The following is a 24,163-nucleotide window of genomic DNA, read 5'->3' on the forward strand; positions in this document are numbered from 1 at the left end:
TTGGCCACATCATGAGAAAATGGAAAAGCTAACTAGAGCAGCAGGGCGCTGCTCAGCGAGGGGAAGAACAAGGGAGTGAGGAAGAACACCTGGCGGAGCGCAGCTGCAAAGGATCGCCGTGCTGAAGGCGGGCAGCGTCCGGCCTCGCCAACCAAACTCTTCTCGGTTCCAAGTTCCGTCGGACGGCCGCACCAACCGGGAAGCCCCGGGAGCCCGGCGCTGGAGGAGCGGGGAGATGTGATAACCCTCCCCGGGAACGAGGCCAAGGGAGCCGGCCACGCTTCCCGGAGCGGGGAGGAAATTCCTGAGGCTCTCCTCACCCGTCCTCCGTGGGCTGCGGGAGGCACCGCCCCGCTCGGGAAAGGAGGGGCTGCCCGGGCCACCCAGCGCTCCGCAGCCCTGACCCGCACCGAGCGGGGAGGCCGGCGCGACGCGGCCGCCGGGGGAACGTGCCTCCCCGCTTTCTGAGAGAGCTGCCGGGCTGCAGGTGAGTCGGACCGTTCCCCCCGCCCCCTGTCTGTCTCCCCGCGCCTTCGCTGAGGAGAGCTGCCGTCCTCTCTTGGGAAGCGCTCTGCGGAGCTCTTTTACTCCGCTTTGTGTTCCCCACGGTGCCCGCTGGCACCCCCTGACTGCCTCCCGCTTTTCCACCCTCCCGCTCACACGGCCCCCAGCGCCGGCCGTGTCCCCTGCCGCCCCGCTGTCTGACCGCGGGCAGCGGCTGAGCCGGGCGGGGCTGCGCGCGTCGTCCCGCGGCTCTCCCTCCGTCCCCTGGATGGAGTCTGCCGAGTGCTGCCTCGTGCGGGTCCTGTGTTCCGCGGAGTGCGACGGTTCGGGATGTGTCTTTCATCTCCCGTTTTACCTAGGTGTTTCATGCCGAGCTAGTTCCCGCAGAACGAAGAGCGCGGTGGGGCTGTTGGTGCTGTGCCACCACGAGGTGCCACTCCTCCCCTCCTGCTCGTAGCGTTTGCGTGTTGATGAGCGCGGGCACCCCGACTTGCTCACTTCGCTGAGTGCTTCACATCTTTTCCACCCCGTTTTTGCACCCCTTACTTGCTCTTTCTTGTTTGTTTGCTTCGATTCCAACCCTCGTGGGATCGAAAAATGCAGTGTTTTCCTGTTTTGGAAAAGCTCTTTAGAAAATCAACATCCAAGAGCTCACTCTTTCTGTTTGAACAAACGAACAACAAACCGGGAGACAAAGCTATCCCTGAATAATCAGTTAATTGCATGTGGATCAGAACTTAATTATGGAAAATCCTTTCTTTCACATGCAGCTTTTATAAATTCCTTTTTGTCCTTTAGACAACAAGGATTTATTACCATCTTTCAATGTCTGTACACAGCTGTAATTTCTGCTGTAAATTAGTAAAGTAGATGGGAATCATCTTTAATATTTCTTGGGAAGACAGAGGCTGTGCACAAGAACTAAAGGCAGTGCTGCTTTTCAATCTATCACCTGTTCTCTCTTTTTTTTTTTAATTCAGAATTGTTACAAATCATGTTTTTATGAGCAGTGTGACATAATGCTGAAGAGAACTGTTTAAGTTCAAGATGCTTTGGCAGCTGCTTCTTTACCAAAACCTGCTGAGTGTCAGATGGTTTGACACTTCTCCCTTCTTCAAGGGCAAGTAAGTTACCCCAGCTGGATGACATTCACACCACTTATCTGCGAGGGAAGATGTAATACTGGAATGCAGGAGTTAGAAGAGCAGTAATGTGCTTCCATCCAAGGTTTTTGTAGAAATCACTGGCTAAGGGCATTCCAGCTCATTTTGGCACTAATTTTGGTAGCTAATTATTGAGCAATGTGTAGTGTTGCCTGGTAAGAAACTGAACTGTGGTTCCTGTCCTTGGTCTTTTTGTTTCTGAAGAAGAGTGAATAAGAATATGTGATGTAAAACATCATCTAAATCCGTAGGATTGTTATTACTGTATTTACCTCACTGGTAAGAAGTTATTTTCTACATCTGATTTAGGAAAATTTGTCAGATAGTATCTATACTTTGGTGTCCCTGTGCAATGCTGTCCTTCAGATGAATACATTTTTCTGCATCACAGAAAAGCATTTTGCCATTGGATCATTTGAAGATGTGGGTACAGCTGGCAGCTGTTTTAAATAAGCAAAGGGTGCTGAAAAAGAACTGTATGACAGGTGATTTAAAAATGCAACTTGAGAAAGATCAGTACAAGGCAGATCAATTCTGTCATGAACTAATGCTAAATATTCATAGGAGACACTGCAGCAGTATGTGCACCATATAGACCCAATCTTTGGCTCATGAGTACCATGAGCCTCATGCTAAAGGAAGTTTCAGTTGAAGTTTTATGCCTTTAAGAGCGTTTTGACAAAATGTTTATCTTGGCATATTTATCAGATGAATAACAGGAATTTCTTTTTCCTCTGTTCCATGCAATAGCGAAAGCATTGGCCAGAAGAGGACTTATGGTGATAATCTAGATTTTGAGCCGAAGAAGAAGCAGTTTACTTAAGATATTTATTTAGACTATTTGAAAACTACCTGCAGAAAGAGAATTTATCTTTTCCCAAGGTAACCTGTTTCACTTTGATTTGTGTCTCTTGGAGATGCCACACATTCTATGGACCACAGTCTCTCCTTACTACATTAAAGCAAAACTTAAAAGCAAAGCTAAACAAAAAAAACCCCACACAAAAAAAATCCAACCCACTAACAGCAATATTATGTGTGTATTTGGGGAATGGGCCTGATTCCACCTTACTTTTTGGCTTGCATCTGTAATTTAAATTGAGTGATGTATTACCATCTGTCTCTGCTTTTTTTTCTCCCTCATCTAAATATCTGCTAGACCTGGTGGTTCATAGTTGGAAGCATTCATATGACTGCCTTCACACAGCCCTCACTTTAAGGGTTTGGAGGCAAAGCTATCTGGACCATTAGGCTTAAGGAATGAAATTGACTCTGATGAGTTGATACCTGGTGAACATTTAGAATGATACTCCTTGGGGGTCGATATCTGAGCCAGTGCTGCTTAACATCTTTATCAACACTCTGTACAACGGAATGAAATACATCCTTAAATGGCATACAGATTGCATTAAATAGATGAAAGCAATTCACACTGTAACAGGCAAGGGTGTGATTTGTTGGGACCTAAGCAACCTGGAAGAAATTAGCTGACAAATCTAATGAATTTAATAATAGAAAGATAAATGTAAAGTCTTGTTGGATGGAATAGGACGGAACAGTGCAGCTAGGGAGCTGAGATGTCACAATGCCAAACAGCCAGCAGTGTATTTTTTGGTGAGGATGACTAACTGACCTATGGGGCTATCTTAGCAAGACCATATCCAGAAGGTTGAAGAGAGTACTATTTCCTTTTATTTGGTGCTTGTGAGATCACATCCACATTACTGTGTCCAGTTTCTAGCTCCCATTACGAAGATGGACAGACTGGGCTGAATCCAGAAGGATACTGTGGAGGCTTGGAGGCTGGAGCATATTGAGGAAGTGTATTTGAAATAGAAGCATGTTTAGCCTTGAGGAGAGAAAGTTAGAAGCAGCTCTAACTACTGTCTTGCCCAACTAATGGGTATTTGCAGAGAAGAGAAAGCTAAGCCTTTTGCAAAATGATGAGAGGAACCTGATGCAAATTCTAACAAGGAAAATTCAGCTTGAATATACACAGAGGGTTGTTAAGAATGGGGAAAAGTTGTCCAGGGAAGGTGTGGCATGTCTGTCTTTGGAGTTCTTCAAAACTCACTTGAACAGCTCTGCGATAGAGAAAAGCTATTGCAATTTTATTTTATTTTTTAAATCACAGAAGCATTCAAATTGCATGTTTGCTGTCCGTAATCAAAGTCACTGACATGAGACCTTCTTGTTCTTAACCTTGAGTTTGTGGACACAAAACTCACAGGCCTTCCATGCTGAGGAATGGTAACAAAACATGATCTCTCAGGCTTTAAAAAACGTTGACTCACTCTCAGATGAACAACTGTGGCACACTGGTGTGGTGCTTCTCAAAGTGCATCACTTCATATCTTTTCAGATTGACAAATAAACAACCAAACCATTCAGCAAAACAGTGATTGTGATATTGCAACTTTTCCTGTGGCGTTTGATATTAAAATAATAGTTATTGGAGGTATTGCTTTGCTCATTTTTGGTGATGGATTTAGTTACCTGAAAACATTCTCTGACTGTCTGACTTCATTTCTGTTGTTCAGTTGCTTTCAGTTTTGGCAAGGATGTTGTGAATCCAATATTGCTATGCATTGCTTTTTTTTGTTTTAATGATACTAATTATGTGTTTTCTGATTCTCTTTTAATCTTTTTAACTTAGACACATTCTAATTGATTGCATTATAAAAGTAGTTAATTACTGATATTGCAAATAAGAGCTTGACCTTAGTTGGTAGTTATGGCAATACATGATTAATTTGTTAGACATGGTTGGATGTCTCTGTATAAAGATTATTTTGATCAAAATAATGCTCCTACATTAGGGAATGCATTTTTTAATAATGTTTCTTTTATTTGACTGTATTCAAAATTTTCTTCTCTTAGAGAATTTCAGGTTTTCCCATGATAACTGGTTCAACAGCTATACTTCATCACAATTCACAGTACTGTATTAAATGAGACTGTTAGCATATTATGAAAGCATTTTAACTTTCTGATGGTTCTTTATTATAATGTACTGTACACTGTCCATCAGCAGTGTACAGTAGTTGTATCATGCAGCAGTAAAAATGAGAGAGAACAAATCATTAGAGAACTGATAGTGTGTCTCTGCAGAGAGGTAGTTAAATTAGACAGAAATTTCAATATGGTAGCTGAGAGTACCTCTGTAGAGCAGAAAAGATTTTGGACTTGTTTTCCAGAAAAGTGGTAGTTTAAGCAAATAGCCTAGTCTGTCATGACTGCCACAACACTTTCCTGTTAGTTTTAATGTGTAAATGGTACATGACAAATACGTCACAGAAACACAGAATTGTAGGGGTTGGAAGGGACCACTGGGAAAGGGTGTGCAAGATTTGGCTTTGTCTTCATTTCCTATAATACAAAATAAGAACAATGTACTGGAGTTTTATGAATTTCTAACATAATCTACTTTGGAAAAACTTTCTACTTTCTTTTCTTCCACTTGCCATTCCACTGTACAGCAAAGAGCCCTTTATTGTGTTTATTTCAGACAAGATATATCAAATTATTTGACTTAAAAATGTCTAAAGATGGAATAACAATGAAGATGTTGATTGCACTTAGTTCTTGAAACAGACTGTTAGTTGAAACATGAACTAGACCTACGTTTTCAAAACTATGTTAATTGTTCATGTTAATTTTAACATTGTCCAAACACTTCTGAGGATATTGCTGCCTGGGCAAGAAAGACTGCAGAGGCCTATGGACTAGGAAAGGCAGCATTCACCTTTCGTGTCTGGGAGACTCCAGCTGAAGCATTTGGGCTCAGGAGGAGAAAGCTATGCAGCTCCAGGAATGCACAGCATAGAAACCAGAAGTCAAAGATAACTCTATCCTATACTATTGTTCCTGTTAACTCTATCCTGTGCTATTGTTCCTGTTGTTTGGAGTCCTGTACCCTCTGTGCCTGAGTGCTTTTAACTGTGCCATTGCTGGATGTTTACCTCTTCCTTCTGCGTAGGGGAATGTTGAAGTGGTGATGTGTTATGAAGTTTGACTTGTCAGTCCCATGGGACAGTGCTGAAATGTGCGAGTCAGAGTTCTATCCCTCCACAGTTGGGAGTGTGAAAACTGTAAGCAGACAGCTACGTAAAGCTTGATGTTATTTGAGATGACAATTCTTCTAGATATAGAAGTTGCTAAGACTGTAACACAGGCATTTCAACTCCAGCTGGCTTTATCCCTTTCATACTGCTATCCTCTCTGCTGGCAAAGGATGAAACCATACTTGGTCAAGTCTGTAGGATTTATCATTCAAGCTGTAAGTGGAACAGAATTCGCAATGCCTTTTGCACCTCTGTCACCTTTTTCCTTTTTTAGGGTGGATCTCTTGTTATTTGTTCAGGGGGAAAATGAAAAATGCATCAGGCCAGACTCTAGTCTGGTGGGAAAATTATAGAGATTTGTATGTTTTCCTTCTTGAGATTGAATTTAACTTTTATGCGTGATATGTTTTCCCCTATACTGTAAAAAGATCCTAAGAACAAGAGGATGTTTCTTTTTCCATTGTCCATTCTCCCTAAATGTCTCCTAAACTGCCTGGGTTGTTGTGTGGCTGGGTTTTCATTTGTTAATTTATTCTTAAATAAATCAATAACAATTATCTGGCATACATTTATCCTAAAAGAAACACACAAATGGAAATGTTGTATTTCTCAATAGATTGTGTGCAGGAAAAGGGAGATGAATGATGAATCACTTCGTGTTTCTGGCAGTATTGCTCCACTTGGGGACTTGGTGCACTGCATACTCACAGCAAGGTAAATACTTTTTTTTCATTTGGAAGCTACAACATTCAGAGCTTTGGACTTGCTCATTTGTAACATTGATTAAGCAATGTTACACACTCAGTCAAGTTATTCTACTTCATAAAAAAGATGAAGCAAGATTTAAAATTACCTTCTGTAACCCCATTGTGCAAAGTTGCCCTTTGAATCAATCATAGCACTTGCAGTGCTGTGAGGTCAGACTGTATTTGTAGATCTGCTCCCATTCTCTCATCTTGATCTATACTTTGTCACTTTAAAATGATTTACTTCTCTGAAAACTTTCATGATTTTCTGTGTTTTTACTTTTGTTTGTTTCATTTGTGAAAACGTTAGGACTTACTATGACTGTTTTCTGGTTGTACCTTCAAATTCCAGGACCAAATTTTTATTGTCTTACTCTTCATGAATACATCTCATACAAAGTAAAAAGTGTATATACATATTCTGAGGGAACGTAGTTAACTGTAATAAAACTTTCCAGAAGACTGCGTATTTTAAAATAAGGGAATTGCTTGCACTCTCGCTGCTGCCAGTAGCACTGGGAATGATGCTATTAAAAGAAAAATGAACAATTTTAATTGGCGTATCTGTGACCACCATTAAGAGGCAGAACATAACTGTGTAGTCTTCATTATAGAAGTTTCATTGCACTAGCTGTGGTGAAGGATAAAGAAAGTTTTTTTTTTTTTTAATTATTATTTTATTATTTACTTATTCAGTATGATTGTACTTGATACTATACTGAAAAAAAAAGTATGTATTTCAGACTTTTTCCCTACCTCCTCACTTCATCCTTGAAATTCATATTTGCATGCTTCTTTCACTCAGGGTGCTAGTTTCTTGATTTTTGAGATTCTATTACCAATATCCTTTGAGTGGCAGACATTTGCAATGCAGACAAGTCCAAACAGTTACTGCATCACAGTAGCCTAGTAACTTGTTTTCACTTGCAGTTGTTCAGGAGTAACAATCTTTGCTGTTATTGGTAAAGCTGTTCATGTAGCCTGAGTTATCTTTCAAGTAGAACAAGTCTTAAGATGCCCTCATTGTTTAAATTTCCTAGGAGGAGTAGGTTGTAACTGAAATGAGTCATTTTCTTACTCTTTCTTTTCACTGTACATCCAAGATGGCAGTGCTTTCTGCATAGATGATGCTTGATCTGTTGTGAGATTTAAGTTTACTCTGTGAAGAAGAACTATTTTCCTAAGGATGCTATCTGAAAGGACACAGGAAAGGGCGAAACAAAGAGCAGTCATTCTCTGAATGTTTGCTCACCTACAATCCTGTATTTACATTTGGTCATGTATCTGCAAATTGTCTGGAAGGTCCAAATCCTTTGATATTTACTTCTTTATGCAGGGCTTAACTGTCTTCCCCTGTTGATTCAGTACTTTACACCTAAAATGCAGGTACAGTAAGGATCCAGAGATTCAGATCAGCCACCAAATTTTGTATCCAAAATGAATCTTCTCGAGGCTTTGCCTTCTGGTACTTCAGTCAGCAGGGTGGTGAAGGTACAGGTAATGTTGATGAAAAAACAAGTAACAAAGATTACATAAAGCAGAGTAGTAGCATTACTGCCAAATCCCCAGCATAAGAGGGATTTTAACAGCCTTTATCTTGTTTTGGTGTTGAGAGTTTGGAGAATGTGAGAATACATAATTGATCATTGTACCTTCTCTGACAAGCATTAGCTGTTCTGCTTCCACAGTTAATTGTATCATTCTTTGCATTGCTTTGGTTCTTCTGGCTCCCTGCCTGGTCAGTCATTGGCAGTGAATCTAACAATATTTCTTTTTTTTCCTGTAAGACCTAGAATTGCTATTCCCTCATCATTTAGTGAAGTGAAACTTTTTTCCCAGGCCCTCAGCTTTGTTTACTCCATTCCAGACATTAGCAAATCATCGCAGTAGTTATAAAACTGACAGCCATTATTATTATTATTATTATTATTATTATTATTATTATTATTATTATTATTACTATTTTCCAATCAAAAGCAACTATCAAGCAGCAAATCAATGATGGAAAGGCAATGCCACAACTGTTGGAAAAGTAGAAGATTTATTTCTTCACATAAAATATTTTTGTAGTTACCTCACAGAAGCTCTGTCAAATCCTGCTGTCACGTTCATCTTTTTCTAATTTACATATATATATACAAATACAAATATATATATATATTTGTATTGCCTTGAAAGCCCATATGGGAAGAAGGTACACGTGCATGTATATTTGTGTACTTCCTTGAAAATTTTTTGAAGTACCACAAGCCTGTTTCTGAAACCAAGAGATTAGGCAATAAAACCTAGCTTTCTCTCTCATGTTTTCTCTCTTGCCAGAAATGGGTGATTTGTTGCTTATGAATGGTGACAAAACATACATCTAAGAACAACCACTCAGAAGGTGGTCTGTGGTTTTCAGCTAATTAGTGCTCTTAGAAAAAAAATCTGCTGCTCAAGGAGATGTTTGTTTTTTTTTCTTCCTGACAAATGAGTTAAATCTGACTTTTAAAATGTAATTTATTCTGGGAGTTAAAGCCAGACCTACAAAGTCCATTTGCCTTAACTAACTCAATCTTCATTAGGTCAAAGAATGAAAATTAGTGTAAATTTTCTGACTTAACTATTAGAAGGCTTTCTGAGTGTTGGAATTTCCTGAGCTTCAAGTCCCTGTTAATATGTTGTGGTGTCCCACTTCTATAGGCTGTAAGGAAAAGGATAAATATACTGATAAAGTAGCTGGTAAATTCAGAGCATCATAAAATTAAATAGCATGTCAAAGACAATGGTGAGGGGGTTACAGAGGGTTACTGAGTAGTTTTACGAACCTCGTGAGGCCGCATCTCCAGTGCTGTGTCCAGTTTTGGGCCCCTGACTGCAAGAAAGACGTTGAGGCCCTGGAGCGGGTTCAAAGAAGGGCAACACAGCTGGTGAGGGGTCTGGAGCACAGGGCTTATGAGGAACGGCTGAAGGAGCTGGGAATGTTCAGTGTGGAGAAGAGGAGGCTCAGGAGAGACCTTACTGCTCTCCATAACTACCTGAAGGAGGCTGTAGTGAGCTGGGGGTCAGCCTCTTCTCCCAGGCAACCTCTCCTGTTGCTTCAGATCTTCTTGAACAGTACATTAAACATAATTGATAGACACAAAAGAACACACCCTGACAAATTTGGAGAAAGATGCGCAATCAAAAAGGGTTTTGAGGAAGTTCTTAGCAGTGGCCTAATTCAATTTTTTCATAATTACATTAACGGGATTAGAAGTTCCCTTTACAATCTCATAGGTTTTTTTACTGAACTTCTTTGTTGTGCTCACTGTTGAGCAGTGGGAGAGCCATTGTTGGAGATGGGAGCAGAGTTTGGTACGTCTTATGACTTGTTTGAAAAAACAGAGTGGTTGAGGTTGGAAGGGACCTCTGGAGCTCATCTACTGCAACTTCTGCTCAAGCAGGAACACCCAGAGCAGAATGTCCGGGATCGTGTCCAGATGGATTTTGAAGATCTCCCAGGAGAGTCCACAGCCCCTCTAGGCAATCTGTGCCAGTGTTCCATTATCTGCCCAGTACTGTAATGCTTCCAGGTGTTCACTCTTCCAGTCTGTGCCCTCTCTTTGTTCCACTGCCTTGGCTTATGTCTCCCAGAAAAAGCTAGCGTGGAGATTTTCTGGTCTTTCATAGTATACTCTTCAAAGGACTAAATAATATATAAGCATTAATATTTTTGTGTAATTTTTGTGCTCCTAGAATCCCTTGTGTTTCCAGTAACATATCTTAATGTTCACAAGGATTTGGCTCTTCAACGTCTGCTCGTGGAGTGGGATGTTGGCAAGTCAGCGCACAAGGCTGGGCTGTTAATGTCTTTCGAAATACAAGTCCGTCGAGCAGATGAAGCTATTGTGTGGACAGTAAGTGCATTAAAAAAAGAAATAGCTGTAGTAAATACTTGCAATATGAAAGAATCTAAAGGATAATAAAATGTTCAAATGCGTATGCAGATTGTCTTGCTGTATAGGTTTATGATTTACAGCAGAGTATTTCTAAAGCTGTAATAGAAGTACCTGCACATTTCAGTAGGTGCCAGATTTGGTCTATAGTTATGCCCAGATATCGTGAAAATAAAATTATCATTCAATTGAAGAGGTAATTTCTGTCTGTAGAAGAATGTATATATGCCTTATATATCTTTATTGAGGGACTGCAGTAGACAAGCTTAAAAGATCTGATTCTAAAACATTTTGTTTCCCTTCCAAGACACAATTCCCACAGACAACCTCCAAGAAAAATACCATTTCACTTTAGAAGACAGGTTTTTTGGTAATGTAATAGCTAAGCATTACTGGAGACAAATTACGCATGAGCTGTGTATTGCTGCAACTCCTTTCATCTTACGAACCAAACAGTATTGCCTCAGCATGACTGAGACCTTTTAAGCCCAATATTTGGTCTTGTCAGCAATTACCATGTATCCAGCTTGTCCGTTTGAGAAGAAGGTGGTGGAATCCCCTTTGCCAAGTCCCTATTCTGCTAATTTTCTTTAGCATGTGAAACAGCAGGATTTTCTGAAGAGGCTCATGTATTATCACCCAAATTATTACCGTTTAGATCTGCTTCTGACTTCTTCTGAGTCCTCGACTTTAGCGTGAGAACTTTGGTCTTCCAAGAAATTGCCTTTCCTTTGGATCTGATAAAATCTTTTGGGAATTTAACACATGTCTTTGGAATAGCTTTTTATGAGTCATCTGCTGATTGAAATATAGAGGGATATTAAGTACACATGTTAAGATTTAATAAAACTGGAAAAGTGTTCTAACTTGTTTAAAGTTGCTATTTGTGAGAAAGGATGTATAGCAGAAAAAGACTTACTCCAGATCAGCCAGTTAGTTGGTAGTGTTTTTTCTCTTAGGTTTGAAGAAGCACATTGCTCAGTGTAGTCTAGAAGATTTTGTCAACTTTGATACATGAGGTAGAATCTCATGAGTAGATATAACTTTCAAGTCAGAAACTGGGGCTTTGTTACTCCAAATTATTGTGGTTATTTCTGGGGGGAGGGGAGGAACGTTGGGGGTGTGGAGTTTGGACTATTCTTCCAACAAATTATTAACTTACTGGAAGAAAGAAAGAATTTTTTGAATCCAAGGACCGAGTTTATAGTGTTACTCATAATAAATATGAAGTGGAAAATAAACAGGATATTTTGGATGTCACTGTCACACAGGAATGTATTTGCTTATGTTTTTTTTCTGAAGACTTTTCTAATAAAATACTCTGCTTTGGTGTAAGCAGACTCACATGCACAGTCCGTGTAACTTTCAAAGCAGTGGCTGCAGTAGTAAGTGCTGTAACTGAAAATAAATTTTAAAATATTTACAATATTCTTCTCCAAGAGGTGCTATTATGAAGCTGCAGGTGTTGCAGATAGAAAGCAGTAATAGAGAACAGTTCTCTAGTTGCTAGGGTGAGCCAGGGCTCTGAATCAGTTCACTGAATACGGATCTATATGCTGAGGGTGTGATGTGATTACTCTAAGGAGAACTAAAATACATGTTGTGTTCCAGAATGTATTTATAATTACGAGCACTAATACAATCCTTGAGACCACCTTTCACTGGCAAAAATGTATTTTTCAAATATGAAGGCTAGTCCAAAAGTAATGCCTCCTGTTTTGTGCTGTTGGCCCCCCACGTCTGAGGAGGTGGTGTGGCAGTAGAGGTTCAACATTCCCACTAATATCCCACTACATTTTGTGGGTATACAACACAAATGGCAACAGAGAGGCAGTCTGAAAGATGGGTACCTGGCATGGAAGTGCGTATAAAGAAAAGGTGTGTCACTGAAAAAAAAAAAAAAAAAAAGCAGAAAAAAATGAGGTTCCTTGACATTCATTGATGCATTTGGAACATTTACAGAGTGAATGGTAGCACTGAGTTTGTCAGTGGTACTTTTCAGCAGTGGAAACAGTGGGACACGAAAGATAAGCCATGTTCTGAACAGCCATGCATAGCTGTCAAACCACAGAATGGAGAGTATCTTGATCAGCTCATCTATGTGAATCAAAGGGTTATAGCCAGGAAACTTGTATATGGATATATATATATATATGTATGTATATGTGCAAATTTGTCAAGGCCTGCTGAATCAATGCAAAACTGGAGGTGACAGTTTCCATCATTACTGGTGACAAGAGGTGGTGTCACAACATGAGTCCTTGGAGCGGCAACTTAGGAATTCTCCATTGAAGAAAAAATTCAAGATGTAAAAATTTAGCAAGTAAAGTGATGTGCACTGTCTTCTGAGGTAAGAATGGGTTGATCCATCTGGATTTCCTGGAGCTTGGACAAATCATCACCCCTGACAACTATGCTCTGGTGCTGCCTGAGACAAGGGATCAAAGTACCAAAGTCAGACCAGAGAAGAAGACAACTTTTCTCTTGCAACATGATAACACCAGGCCCTGTGCCATTTTGAAGACTATAGAACATTGCTAATCTTGTCTGGACTGTCCTACCACAACCACAGTGCAGATTTGACTTCCATCTGCTCAGAATGATGAAAAATGTACTGTATGGACAACATTTTCCTAGCAAAGACATGTTTGTAGCAACTCTGAAACATCTCTGCTAGTGCAGATTTCTATAAGTGCGGCATGAAAAATCTTGTTCATATAGCTAATGGTGGTGACTGTGTTGAAAAATACGTTCTGTAGCAGAGAACTTGCCTTATCAAATAGTGTTATTGTGTTCTTGATATCAGTTGTAGTTTCCATGGAAATAAACAGCAGGCTTACTTTCAGAGAGACCTACCTATGTGATAGTGGCCTGCTTAGTTTGAGTTGCAGTGCTGTGTATTAGTCTAGCCCATTCAGCTTCCAGGTGGTCCGTAGTATGTGTATGGTATGAAAAACTTCCATACAATACCTTCTCTTAGAACACAGTAGGACATTTTATATTTGTTGTTGTGAGCTTGAATTTATGCATTTCAGTATAATAATGTTTGACAAGTTAGAGAGCATTTTGCTCTGTTTTTGAACTTCACATTATACCTTGGGTCATTCTTCTGTTATTATGGAGCTCTTATTACTTTTATATGTGTTCTTTCACACGCACAAGAAATGTGCAGTATATGCACAACAGTCAAATATTTTGGAGAAATTTGTGGGTGTTTTCCTACTCTGCCTGATGTACTGTTCTCTGATGCTGTTTGTCAGAACCATAACAAGACAATACATGCATAATTCCCTACTGGCCAATGCAATTGTCTGCTGTAGTTCAGAGCCAAAGATATGTAACACAGAGCGTAAGACAAGGTACATAGCAGGCATCAGTGTGTCTGCAGACTGATGTGTAAGCAGGCACAAATAACTCACTGAAAGTCCCTGAGGATTAACCTGTTTCTCGTGGAACATGTCCTGAGTCATAACTCTGTTGTTAAAACCAAGCAGTCTTGCCGGTGTCTCTGCCTCTCTGCCATTGCTAGTGCAGGTTTGTAAGCCATTAATTAACATGAGCAGCAGGTAGGATTTCAGAGACTCATCTTTCAAAAGTAGTTGAACCTGCTCTCTGCTTGGTCATGCTTCTTAAGTGTCTAAATATTGCTGTGTTTTCAGTAAATTGCCTTACCAACCTTTATTTGCAGGCGTTTTTTAATACCACGCTCGATAAATCAGGAAAGCCTTTTCATTGGATGTGGGATTCAGACTTACCTTTGGAGTGTATGTCACATTCAGTGAGAATCAGGAGCAAAGCGGAAGCATCAAACAGCTGGAGTCAGTGGAGTCTGTGGAAGACTGTCCAGGGTGAGCAAAACAAGCCTTTGCAATATTGGCTTTATTTTTCCAGTACAAAGCTAGATTTCAATTTTCTGGTGGTTTTAATGGTAAAGTCCAACTCAGGGGAAACAACGTCAAATTAAGAAAAACCATTCAACCTCTTTTTATCTCTGAGCGCTAACCAACTCTTTTTTTGCAGCCCTTCTTCTAATTTGCAGACTACCTTCGTAAGTTAATGGACAAAAAGTTTCAGGACTTTTCTTGCTCATACATTAAAGCAGTGTGATACGTTGGCTAGTATGGCAGTTTGAATTTGAGTAGAATTTGGCCTGCTTTCTTGATACAATATCTTGCCCTAGTCACGACCTAATTTTTAGAGTAGGCTTTCACCAGGTCAGACACAGCACTGGCACCGTCTGAGGGAGAGGAAAGGAAGCACGTAGTTGTGGTTGCTTCTTCATCTGATGCATCAACACATGTTTTGTCTTGGGATCATAGCTTTGATTAGTTTCAAAGACATGGAGAGTGAGGAGTAAGTCAACTCCCTATGTCACTTGGAAATGGGCTAATAATATAAACAAATGATATCAGAAAAAAAGAAGAAGGTTTTAATTTTGGATCATCGTATGTCTTATTAAAGCAATTTGATTTCCAGAGAATTTGGTTTAAACAAAACGTATGGCTATTTTAGGAAAAAGATGATTTATGGGTTTGTAAATAAATACTATTCATGCTTGGATCAACAAGGGTTTTTAATTATGAGAGGAGATCCTGGTAGTAAATCAATATGCTCAGATTGTATGCAAATTGCTGATCTCCTTCACTTTATATAACGGAAGATAAGATGAAAGAGTTTCTATTTTATTCTCAGGAGTGAGATTTTTGTGATTTTATGTATTTAATTGAAATCAGGTAGGAATCATAAAGGCTTTTCATAAGCTGATCCTGCACTACAGATCTTATTTGGAATGTCCTGATTTTTAACCAGAGAGAAAATTTTATTCCCAGCCTGTGCAAAAGCCTGTGAGGTAGCTTAAATCCCACAGATTTTTGCCCCCATCAGGGAGTCCAACATTGAAAGCCATAGATATTCCATATCCCCTTACCAATCTGATTCATTCATTGTTGGCTTGTCTTAGTCAAACCTGTGAAAGATTCAGAGTATGTCGCTTTTTCAGTCCTCTGCTCAAAATCAAAAAGAGCGGGCATTTTGGTGGTAAACATCAATCTGTTCATAGGTCCAGGAGGCAGAGTTCATCTGTAAAGGCAATTCTTGAATACGCTCTGCTTGTTTTCACCCATGTGAAAGGCAGCAAGATGGATTTAGGCCTCTTAGGTTGTCTGTTGTGCTACATTATATGTGGATGGATTTATCAGAATATACATGTGATTACATGTCTAATTGATCTCTGATGGGGAAGAATATTAAATAATTGATCATGAATGATAGTATGTTAGCAAATTTTCATGTAAATGCTCTGTTATGTGAGGCTCCTGCCATGAGAAAATTTTGAAATGGGTTATTATGCATTAATTTACAGGTCTGGATACTTCAAACATCAGTGAACCAAAAATCTTTCCGGATGAAAAAATTATAGAGGAAGGCTTTGACATCAGTCTTTGTTGCGTTGGAAGGAAAGGTCAAATCATAAAGGAATTTTTTTTAAATTCACCTATTCCTTACTTCAATCGCACAAATAGTCAAGTTGGACTTCTCATTGCAAAGAATGTGACATTTCTGGGAGTGCCTCACGTCCTTTGTAGAGAGTCTTGCCATGAAGACAATTGCTTTGCGCATGCAGTGTTCTTTGTTGGTAGTAAGTGAAGGCTTTGTTACGATTATGTTTCCCTGTTCCTATTAAGTCAATAATGGCTGCGAGGGATGTGGGGAGAGAAAAAGATATCTTGTAACTTGTCACTGTCCTCTTAGGTCTAGCCAAATTCAGGTTAAACTCTGACTTAAAGTCTGTATGCATGCATGTAGAAAACATTACTAAATGGAAAGCTTTGTTTTAAACATGTTTATATTAATCTCGTTAATGATATCAATATAGCTGGTATGGTATGTGGCATTAAGTTTTGCATGGAAAAAAACAACAACACAATACAGGTTAAATTAATGTATTAATATAACAAAAAGTAATAAGGAAAAGCATCCTAAAGAAGCATTTGGATTGCAATTAATTTATGGTGCAGTCCTGGTATCTCTGCAGAGTGATAACCTAATAAGTGTAATTGAAATAATGATATCTGTAGTAAAGCAGGCTTTGTATGCATCCATCATTTCTAGTATGCTAATACATTGAGTGTATTGATTTTTATTTATTTATTTATTTTTTTGCATTAACTGCCATACTGTTGCTTTTTATGGTTATTGCCTCTGACAAGGACCACCTGATGCACCTCATGATTTTTCCTGCCAAACTCAGAACATGAGAGAAATAACATGTACCTGGGACCAAGGACGAGACACCTACCTTTATGGAAGTCACTCATCAAAATACAAGTTGTCTGAACAGTAAGTCCCCTCATTGTTACAATAACTCCAGCCTGTGATGTACAAAACACATTATTTCTGACCATCAAAATCCATAGAAGTATTTTTATCCTTGTTGCAGTTAGCTGCTTGCCTCTTTGTAACTCACTTATCAGCTTATTTAAGCTATGACCTGTAACAAAGTTGTTGTTTCATTAGACCAGCTTCTGCTTGATAGAGCCTGCTATAACAATTATTTGGTATCAATTTGTATGGACATTTTTAAGTAGCTGTAAAGATACCTGCAAACAGGATATTTATAACTTACAAATAAAATCTAATTTGTTGGATGATGCACACAACAGATAAGTAGGATTTAAGAGTGGAAATCATTTTGTTCACAATCTGTGTTGACAGTAAAGCCTATCAAAATTGCTGTTTCCTAGCTAGGCACCAGTTAGCCTCATTAGATTTATTAGTTTTTTTCTCTAAAATTTTTGTAACTTTCCGTTTCCTTCTTGAATTCTCAAGCTATCTCAACAATCCTACATCTGTCTATAATTTTAGTTTCTTTTTTTTTCCCTCTTCTATTTTTAATCTCTGTGTAGACTTTCTCACAGTTTTTTCTTACCAGTCTGGGTCAAGGTCTTTGGCAAATCAGACCTAGGCCCTGGTTTCTTGCTACGGAGGCATTTAAGCTCACAGGAGAGGAAGGGAGGTGAGACCTTAGGGCAAGGGCAACAAAGAAAAAGGCTTGAAGAGAACTCTTAAAACAAATAATTTGCATCAAAAGATTCCAGAAGGCAGTCATCATAGCACCTTCAGGATCTCTGCATCATTCACTTCCATTCAGATATAATGATGTTTCAAAAATAGAAGGTTAGCAGATGCGCTGAGACTGCTGTTTCGTTTGAAAATATAACTGTAGACATGGGAATGCTTTATCATTGATAAACTCTGTCCCTTGTTTAAAAATCTGCAAACCCATGATGAAGTACCTAAAGCAATTTAGCTTTTCTGGCAACTAAGGAGGAACTAAGTCTTCTTCAAAGAAAACTTTCATCTAATTACAGGAATAGTATATTCATGCTAGTTTGGACTAAGAAGAGAACTAGGTAGCTTCTCACAGACCAGTGCAGCCTTGTTTTCTGTGATGCTGTATTTTAGTTTAGGCACCGGTGATTTCCACACCTATCTTGGTTCTATATCAAAAAAAGTTTCTTTTCTTCTTCTTCCTTTTATTTTTTTCTTCCTGTTTTTTAATAGGTTTTCCAAATCTTCTGTTCCATGCACGGTAAATTGTTCTGAGAGGTGCTCATGTTCTTGGGATATAGGGAAGCAGAGGATCTATAATATCACACTGACTGTTGAAAACCCACTGGGAAAGGGAACTGCCACGGATGTTTTTGATGTAGCTCACAGAAGTAAGTCCTTTTCTATTTCTTTGATGAAAACTTTTTGTGGAAGGCCTTGTTTTCTTGGTCTTAATACTTGGATGCCAGCTTAAAGCAGAAGTTACTGGTTTTGTCTTCTCAGGTTTTGTTAGTTTTCTGTGCTATAGTTAGCTGCTTTCTCTTTGGTTTCAGCTTTGCAAAGTTCTGTAAATAGTAGTGGCTGTGGTCCTATGTTCTGTATTATTTTGTGTGCCCCTGGTCCCTTAACTTCCTAACTAGTAATCAATGGCTCTATGTCCAGGTGGAGGCCGGTAACGAGTGGTGTCCCCCAGGGGTCTGTCTTGGGACTGGTGCTCTTTAACATCTTTATCAATGACATCAATGATGGAATCGAGTGTACCCTCATTAAGTTTGCTGATGACACCAAGCTGAGTGGTGCGTTTGACACGGTGAAAGGAAGGGATGCCATTCAGAGGGACCTCAAGAGGCTAGAAAGGTGGGCCTGGGTGAACCTGATGAGGTTCAACACGGCGGAGTGCAAGGTTTTGCACTTGGGCTGGAGGAATCCCAGGCATCCATACAGACTGGAAGGAGCAGTCCTTGAAAGCAGCCTTGTGGAGAAGGACCTGGGGGTTCTGATGGATGAAAAACTTAGTATGAGCCAGCAGTGTGCTCTTGCGGCTCGGAGGGCAAATGGTATCCTGGGCTCCATCAGAAGAGGGGTGGCCAGCAGGGACAGGGAGGTGATTGTCCCCCTCTGCTCTGCTCTTGTGAGGCCTCATCTGGAATGCTGCGTCCAAGTGTGGAGCCCGCAATACAAAAAAGACAGGGAGCTGTTGGAGAGGGTCCAGAGGAGGGCCATGAAGGTGATCAGGGGACTGGAGCACCTCCCCTATGAAGACAGGCTGAGGGAGCTGGGCTTGTTCAGCCTGGAGGAAAGAAGGCTGTGGGGTGACCTCATTGCAGCCTTTCAGTACCTAAAGGGAGCCTGCAGAGGGGAGGGGAATCAACTCTTTGAAAGGGTTGATACGTGTAGGACGAGGGGAAATGGTTTTAAGTTGAGGGAGGGGAGGTTTAGGTTGGACATCAGGGGGAAATTCTTCACCCAGAGAGTGGTGAGGTACTGGAACAGGCTGCCCAGAGGCTGTGGATGCCCCGTCCTTGGAGGTGTTCAAGGCCAGGTTGGATGTGGCCCTGGGCAGCCTGGTTTAGCATTAAATGTGGAGGTTGGTGTCCCTTCTTGTGGCAGGGGGTTGGAGATTCATGATCCTTGAAGTCCCTTCCAACCCTGGCCATTCTGTGATTCTGTGAACTACTTCTACCTTAAAACACTTGTCTATTTACTGTGTTTCCAGCAGTCTTTCCAGTTCTTCTTAATTGTCTTTGTGTCCTTTAACCCCATCACATCCTCCTCAGTGTTGCCATGCTCCTTCAGTTTTCTTGCCTGTGTAAAGAAGCAGGAAGCAATCTGTGATTTATCTGCTTATGAAGTGGAAAGGCCGATGGACCAGGAGTTTGATGATGTAGTTTTTGCATTCTGGCAGCACTTCCTTCCTTACAGGCTCTCATTTCAGGTTTATTAGACACATTATTTTCTTATGACTCATAGGAACATGTTAAAAGTCCTTCTCTGTAAAGTTTATTTCATAGAAGCAAGTTGATTATTTGAGTTTTTTGAGGGAAGAAGAAATGGAGCAGGAAGAAAGAAAAAACTGGGAGGTTGTAGTATGACATTGCATTGTGATAAAGTTAGTTTTCATGGGAAATTAGTCTTGAATATTTAACACTGAATGTGCTCCATACATTCAAGTTTTTACTACAGTTTTCTTTTGCCAGTCTTAGTGGTTGTTACAAGCTACAGAAATGGTATATAATACTTATGATGAGTCAGTCTTCTAAGTAGTGATGGCAATAAAGTTCTTAATGTTTTCTCCGATCCTGGAAATAATTACAGTAGAACATTTGTAAATAAAGGAAAACTGAAGTCCATAATTTCCAATTCTGCTTGTGGGCACTGTGTATAAAGCACAAATTCCTTGGAGTCTGGAAGTCCCCAGATTTTAATTTATGCTCTATCAAGTTTTAGTACAATGATGAAAGCTGGACACATATCACTCATTTGCATTGCCAAGTCTCATTCCTTGGAATTGAGATGATAATAGCAGAGTTAGAAATCTGCTTCTCTTGCTGAGTATTATTTACATAGCAGTAAAAGATCTCAAAAATCTTTCACAAGTAGCACTGGTAATGTTTACCAAGAGGGTAACTGCTAGTAGCATTTAAAACGAGAATTGTGAAAGGTTGTGGTACAGGTTTCTGGAGTATAGGAACTTGTTGAGTGTTATTCACTATTCTGCTTCAGAAGATTCCACCAGTCCCTATGTTACAGCATTTAAGTGCATGATATTCTAAAATATCTCCAAATCAGGAAAAGTTTTTTCTTGCCATTGTTTGTTTGCTTGTTTGTTGCTACTTGTATAACATTTATACCATCATAGAATGATTTGGAAGGGATCTCTTCCTTTGAAGAAATCTAGTCCAATCCCCTTCTTCAAGGAGGTTACACAGGACTATGAACATTACGTTTTCATCGTGAAATTAACTTTTAACTTATGTCTACTTCTCCTAGAGCAGCAGAAAACAATTACATTGTGTTTAATATTTCTTTAATTGCTCAACTAAAATACCTTAAAATACATTTGTGTATATTTTATGTTTTACAAGAGTTAACTCAGGTTCTCTATTTGTTTGTAGTTTATCCCCTACCACCTTTCCAGCAGTGGGAAGAATACACAGATGCAGAAATTGAGTTACACTGGGAACAAAAGGAAAAGGAAATTGAACTCTTTTGTCAAGCTGAAGTGTGTCAACCTGATGGGAAAGCAAAACTAGTATGAAATCTGAATTTATTCTAATGCAAAAATTATTCTTTAGCAATCTTAATTTAATCTGAGTCTTGTGAGCATGCTGATTTGTATGTTTTTCTGATTTTATTTGCTATCAGGTTCCATGCTTATTATGTGGTCCCCATGGCTGGCCATTGCTAATGTTAATTCATACTTCCAACACTGCTTGTAATGCTGACTGAAATGTATGGTGTGACTGGTCTATATACTCTGTCCTCTGCCAAATGGTCTGCTGAAGTAAAAGAAAATACTTACAGGCCTTATAATTGCTGTTATTATAGCTACTGCTAATCTTCATTTGTTTGCCATACTTTTACAACTCATATCATCTTAGAAGCAAATGGCATGGAAGTGTACTGAAGGATCACACTTTTTTGATATTAGTCCAGAATTCTCCTGTACACCACTGGCTGTTCTTAATGGTAGTGTGCATGGTTTCCAGTGAGGAAATCCCAGGACAGTTTTTCTTTCCATCCTCTTAAACCTCCTTGAAATTGTTTAGGTAGAGTCATCATGTTCCAGTTCTTTCACAAACACTGAAGTTGATTTACATTTTGCGTATTTACTGTGGTTTCTTTGTAGTCCTTTTCTTATGAGGGCAGCTTGACTTCAACATACTAAAAGGCATTAAGAAGATCAGAAGCAACCTGTGTTCTGTCTTTACTATTGCCTAAGAGCTGTCAGATTAAATCATTGCTGCGGTTGGCCTTTACAGGAGCATGCGCACTTTTGCAAGAACTCATTTGATCTTTTAAGATTGAGTGTGGAAAAAAAAATGAAAATTGAAAGAAAAGGCAGCTATACATGCTGTGCATGTGTCTAGAACAGCACATTGCTTAAATTAGCTGAGTAAGAGACCTGGTAATGGTGAGGATAAGGTCTCCGTAAACTCTGTCTGCCTTTATGTGAAGAGTTGTCATTTGACTCACTGCAGGAGTCTCCTACTCAGATGGTTGCACTGAACAAGGTTGTACAACTCTTTCTGCATCTCCCATTAGCACTCGTGACTATCTCTTTTTTCCTTTTTTTTCTTTTCTTTTTTTTATTGACTGCTGTTCAATTATTGTCTTTTCCAAAACAAGCTTTACTGGCCACTGTATGTAGCAGAGGCAGAATCAGTTTTTCAAACAAAAGCTTCTTGTTGCTCATGAAGGAAAACTAAGCTCTGACGGTTCTGTTTTTCTGTTTTGCAGTACAATAGTTCAGACACACAACTATATCGTAACCGCATCACCCTTGGTGGACTGCAGCCCTACACCAGTTACACAGCTAGAGTACGTTGTGGTGCAGCTCAGCATTTCTGGAGATGGAGCGAGTGGAGCAAAGCCCACACTTTCAGAACAAAGGAAATAGGTGTGTCTGGTCTATAGAAAAAGGAGTCTTCACCTGATCCCTCTTCTTGCTACTTGCTACTAATGCCACTAGAGGAGAGTCCTTGTTGCAGTCATGAAAGCAGAATCATACTAAGCAAACTTTAGGAAGGTGGCCTCTTAAATCATCCTTCATAGCAGCCTCTGGAATTTCATCTACTGCAGGCAGTGGAAAATCCAGGTGACCAGGAGGATGAAAGTGTTCTTTGAGGGCTAGAAAAGCAATGCAGAGGTGGGAATAAACAACTGGGAACTGAAAGCAAAGAAAGGATTTTTAGAGAAGTGAGCTATACTAGTATTCAGAAGTAAAAGCTGAATACAGCAAGAAGTTAAAGGATGTTTTGCCAAGACGTAGGAGTGATTCTGGGAAAGAGAAGTGTGAAGGGTTGCATGTCTTCAAATGGAGGCAAATAAAGCATCTTTGTTTTCCTGTATTTCCTCCAGCTCCATCAGGGAAACTGGATGTCTGGAGAAAAATTACACCAGCTCTGTGGGGGCGGAACGTGACCTTGTTCTGGAAGGTGAGACATTGGCACAGAAATGGAAATAAAACTATTTGAAAATGGGTTTGAAACTTCTCTCATTAACTTTAACAAGCCTCTGTGCACTTTATGGCAAGAGCCTAAGAAAAATATTTTATATTACATATTTCAGGAAGTTTCTAGCTATATGATCTTGGTATTTCAGACATGCATACTTCTGTTTTGCCAAGTATTATAATAAGGTAAATCCTATTACTGGTATTTCTGCATTTCCATTTGAAACAGTATGCTTATGATTATGAGTGCAATGAGTGTTTATATTGTTACAGAAATAATGTATGTGAGTTATTATTTAAAGTTGTTTTTCTTGTGTTTTTCTTCACAAAAATTTTCTAAGTAATTGATGTTTACCTACATTTCTTTTTTGTTCCTAGCAAGAAGCAGATTTTCAAGCGAATGGGGAAATTATTTCATATGAAGTAACCTGGGAAAAACTAGTAGGCCGATTTAAGCCTGAACACATTTCTCTTTCATCAGATTGTAATAGTACAAGGATTTTCATCGATAATCATCCCTACAGAATCAGTATCACAGCAAAGAACAATGTTGGTTATTCACATCCTTCAGTGTTGATCATCCCTGGAGCTACAGGTAACAGTAGGAGTATTTCCAGCTAAAACTGGCTTTTCATTACCAGAGTTTTATATCCACTTATATTAAGGGAGGCTGTCCTTATGGATGAAGGAGTGGAGCAGTGCTGGCACTTCTTTAAGGCTGCATTTTTGAGAGCACCATAGCTCTCCATCCACCTGAAATCAAGCAGAGAAGGCAGGAGACTAGCATGGCTGAGAGGGTACCTCCTGATCAAGCTAAAGGATAAAAAGTGAAAGCAGGGATGTGTGACCTGGGAAGAGAACAGGGATGTCATCCAGATGTGCAGAGGAGAGATCAGTAAGGTCAAAGCAAAGAGGAAACATGGCAAGGTAAATAATAAAAAAAAGATTCTATACGTATATTGGTCAGGAAAGAAGAGTGTACCCCCTCTGATAAATGAGAAGAGACAAGTGCCTTCAACACATGTAGAGAAGACTGAAGTACTGGGTGAGTTGTTTGCATCTGTCTTCACTGGCAGCCAGACTTCCCAGTTCTTCTTTCACATCCCTGAATCTCTAGGCAGGTGTAAGGGGAGAAAAATCTCTCCTGCTCTAAGAGCAGAGCAAGTTAGAGATGGCCTCATGAGGCTGACATGAGCCAGCAGTAAGCACACAGCCTACAGGGTTAACTGTATGCTGGGCTACATCAAAAAATTCCAGCAGGGTG

At 39.7% G+C, this 24,163-nt stretch overlaps 1 protein-coding gene across 3 annotated transcripts in view; it reads left to right on the forward strand.

Moving 5' to 3' along the window:
- The first annotated feature begins 204 nt into the window (after nt 1–204).
- The window catches only part of LOC125686595 (oncostatin-M-specific receptor subunit beta-like), a 33,220-nt gene continuing 9,261 nt past the window's right edge, over nt 205–24,163 (forward strand). Inside the window, exons 1-13 of one of the 3 annotated variants that reach the window (XM_048930743.1) lie at nt 205–487; nt 1,485–1,628; nt 2,418–2,549; nt 6,348–6,445; nt 10,195–10,355; nt 14,083–14,242; nt 15,757–16,032; nt 16,604–16,733; nt 17,958–18,115; nt 20,840–20,976; nt 22,185–22,344; nt 22,806–22,882; nt 23,278–23,494. In XM_048930743.1, the coding sequence (XP_048786700.1) occupies nt 6,373–6,445; nt 10,195–10,355; nt 14,083–14,242; nt 15,757–16,032; nt 16,604–16,733; nt 17,958–18,115; nt 20,840–20,976; nt 22,185–22,344; nt 22,806–22,882; nt 23,278–23,494 (1,549 nt within the window). In that variant the 5' untranslated portion in view covers nt 205–487; nt 1,485–1,628; nt 2,418–2,549; nt 6,348–6,372. The remainder of the gene's footprint in view (nt 488–1,484; nt 1,629–2,417; nt 2,550–6,347; nt 6,446–10,194; nt 10,356–14,082; nt 14,243–15,756; nt 16,033–16,603; nt 16,734–17,957; nt 18,116–20,839; nt 20,977–22,184; nt 22,345–22,805; nt 22,883–23,277; nt 23,495–24,163) is intronic. The other 2 variants (XM_048930741.1, XM_048930742.1) reach the window with 2 other exon arrangements.

The sequence above is a fragment of the Lagopus muta genome, chromosome Z (genome assembly GCF_023343835.1).
Source record: "Lagopus muta isolate bLagMut1 chromosome Z, bLagMut1 primary, whole genome shotgun sequence".
Lineage (NCBI taxonomy): Eukaryota > Metazoa > Chordata > Aves > Galliformes > Phasianidae > Lagopus > Lagopus muta.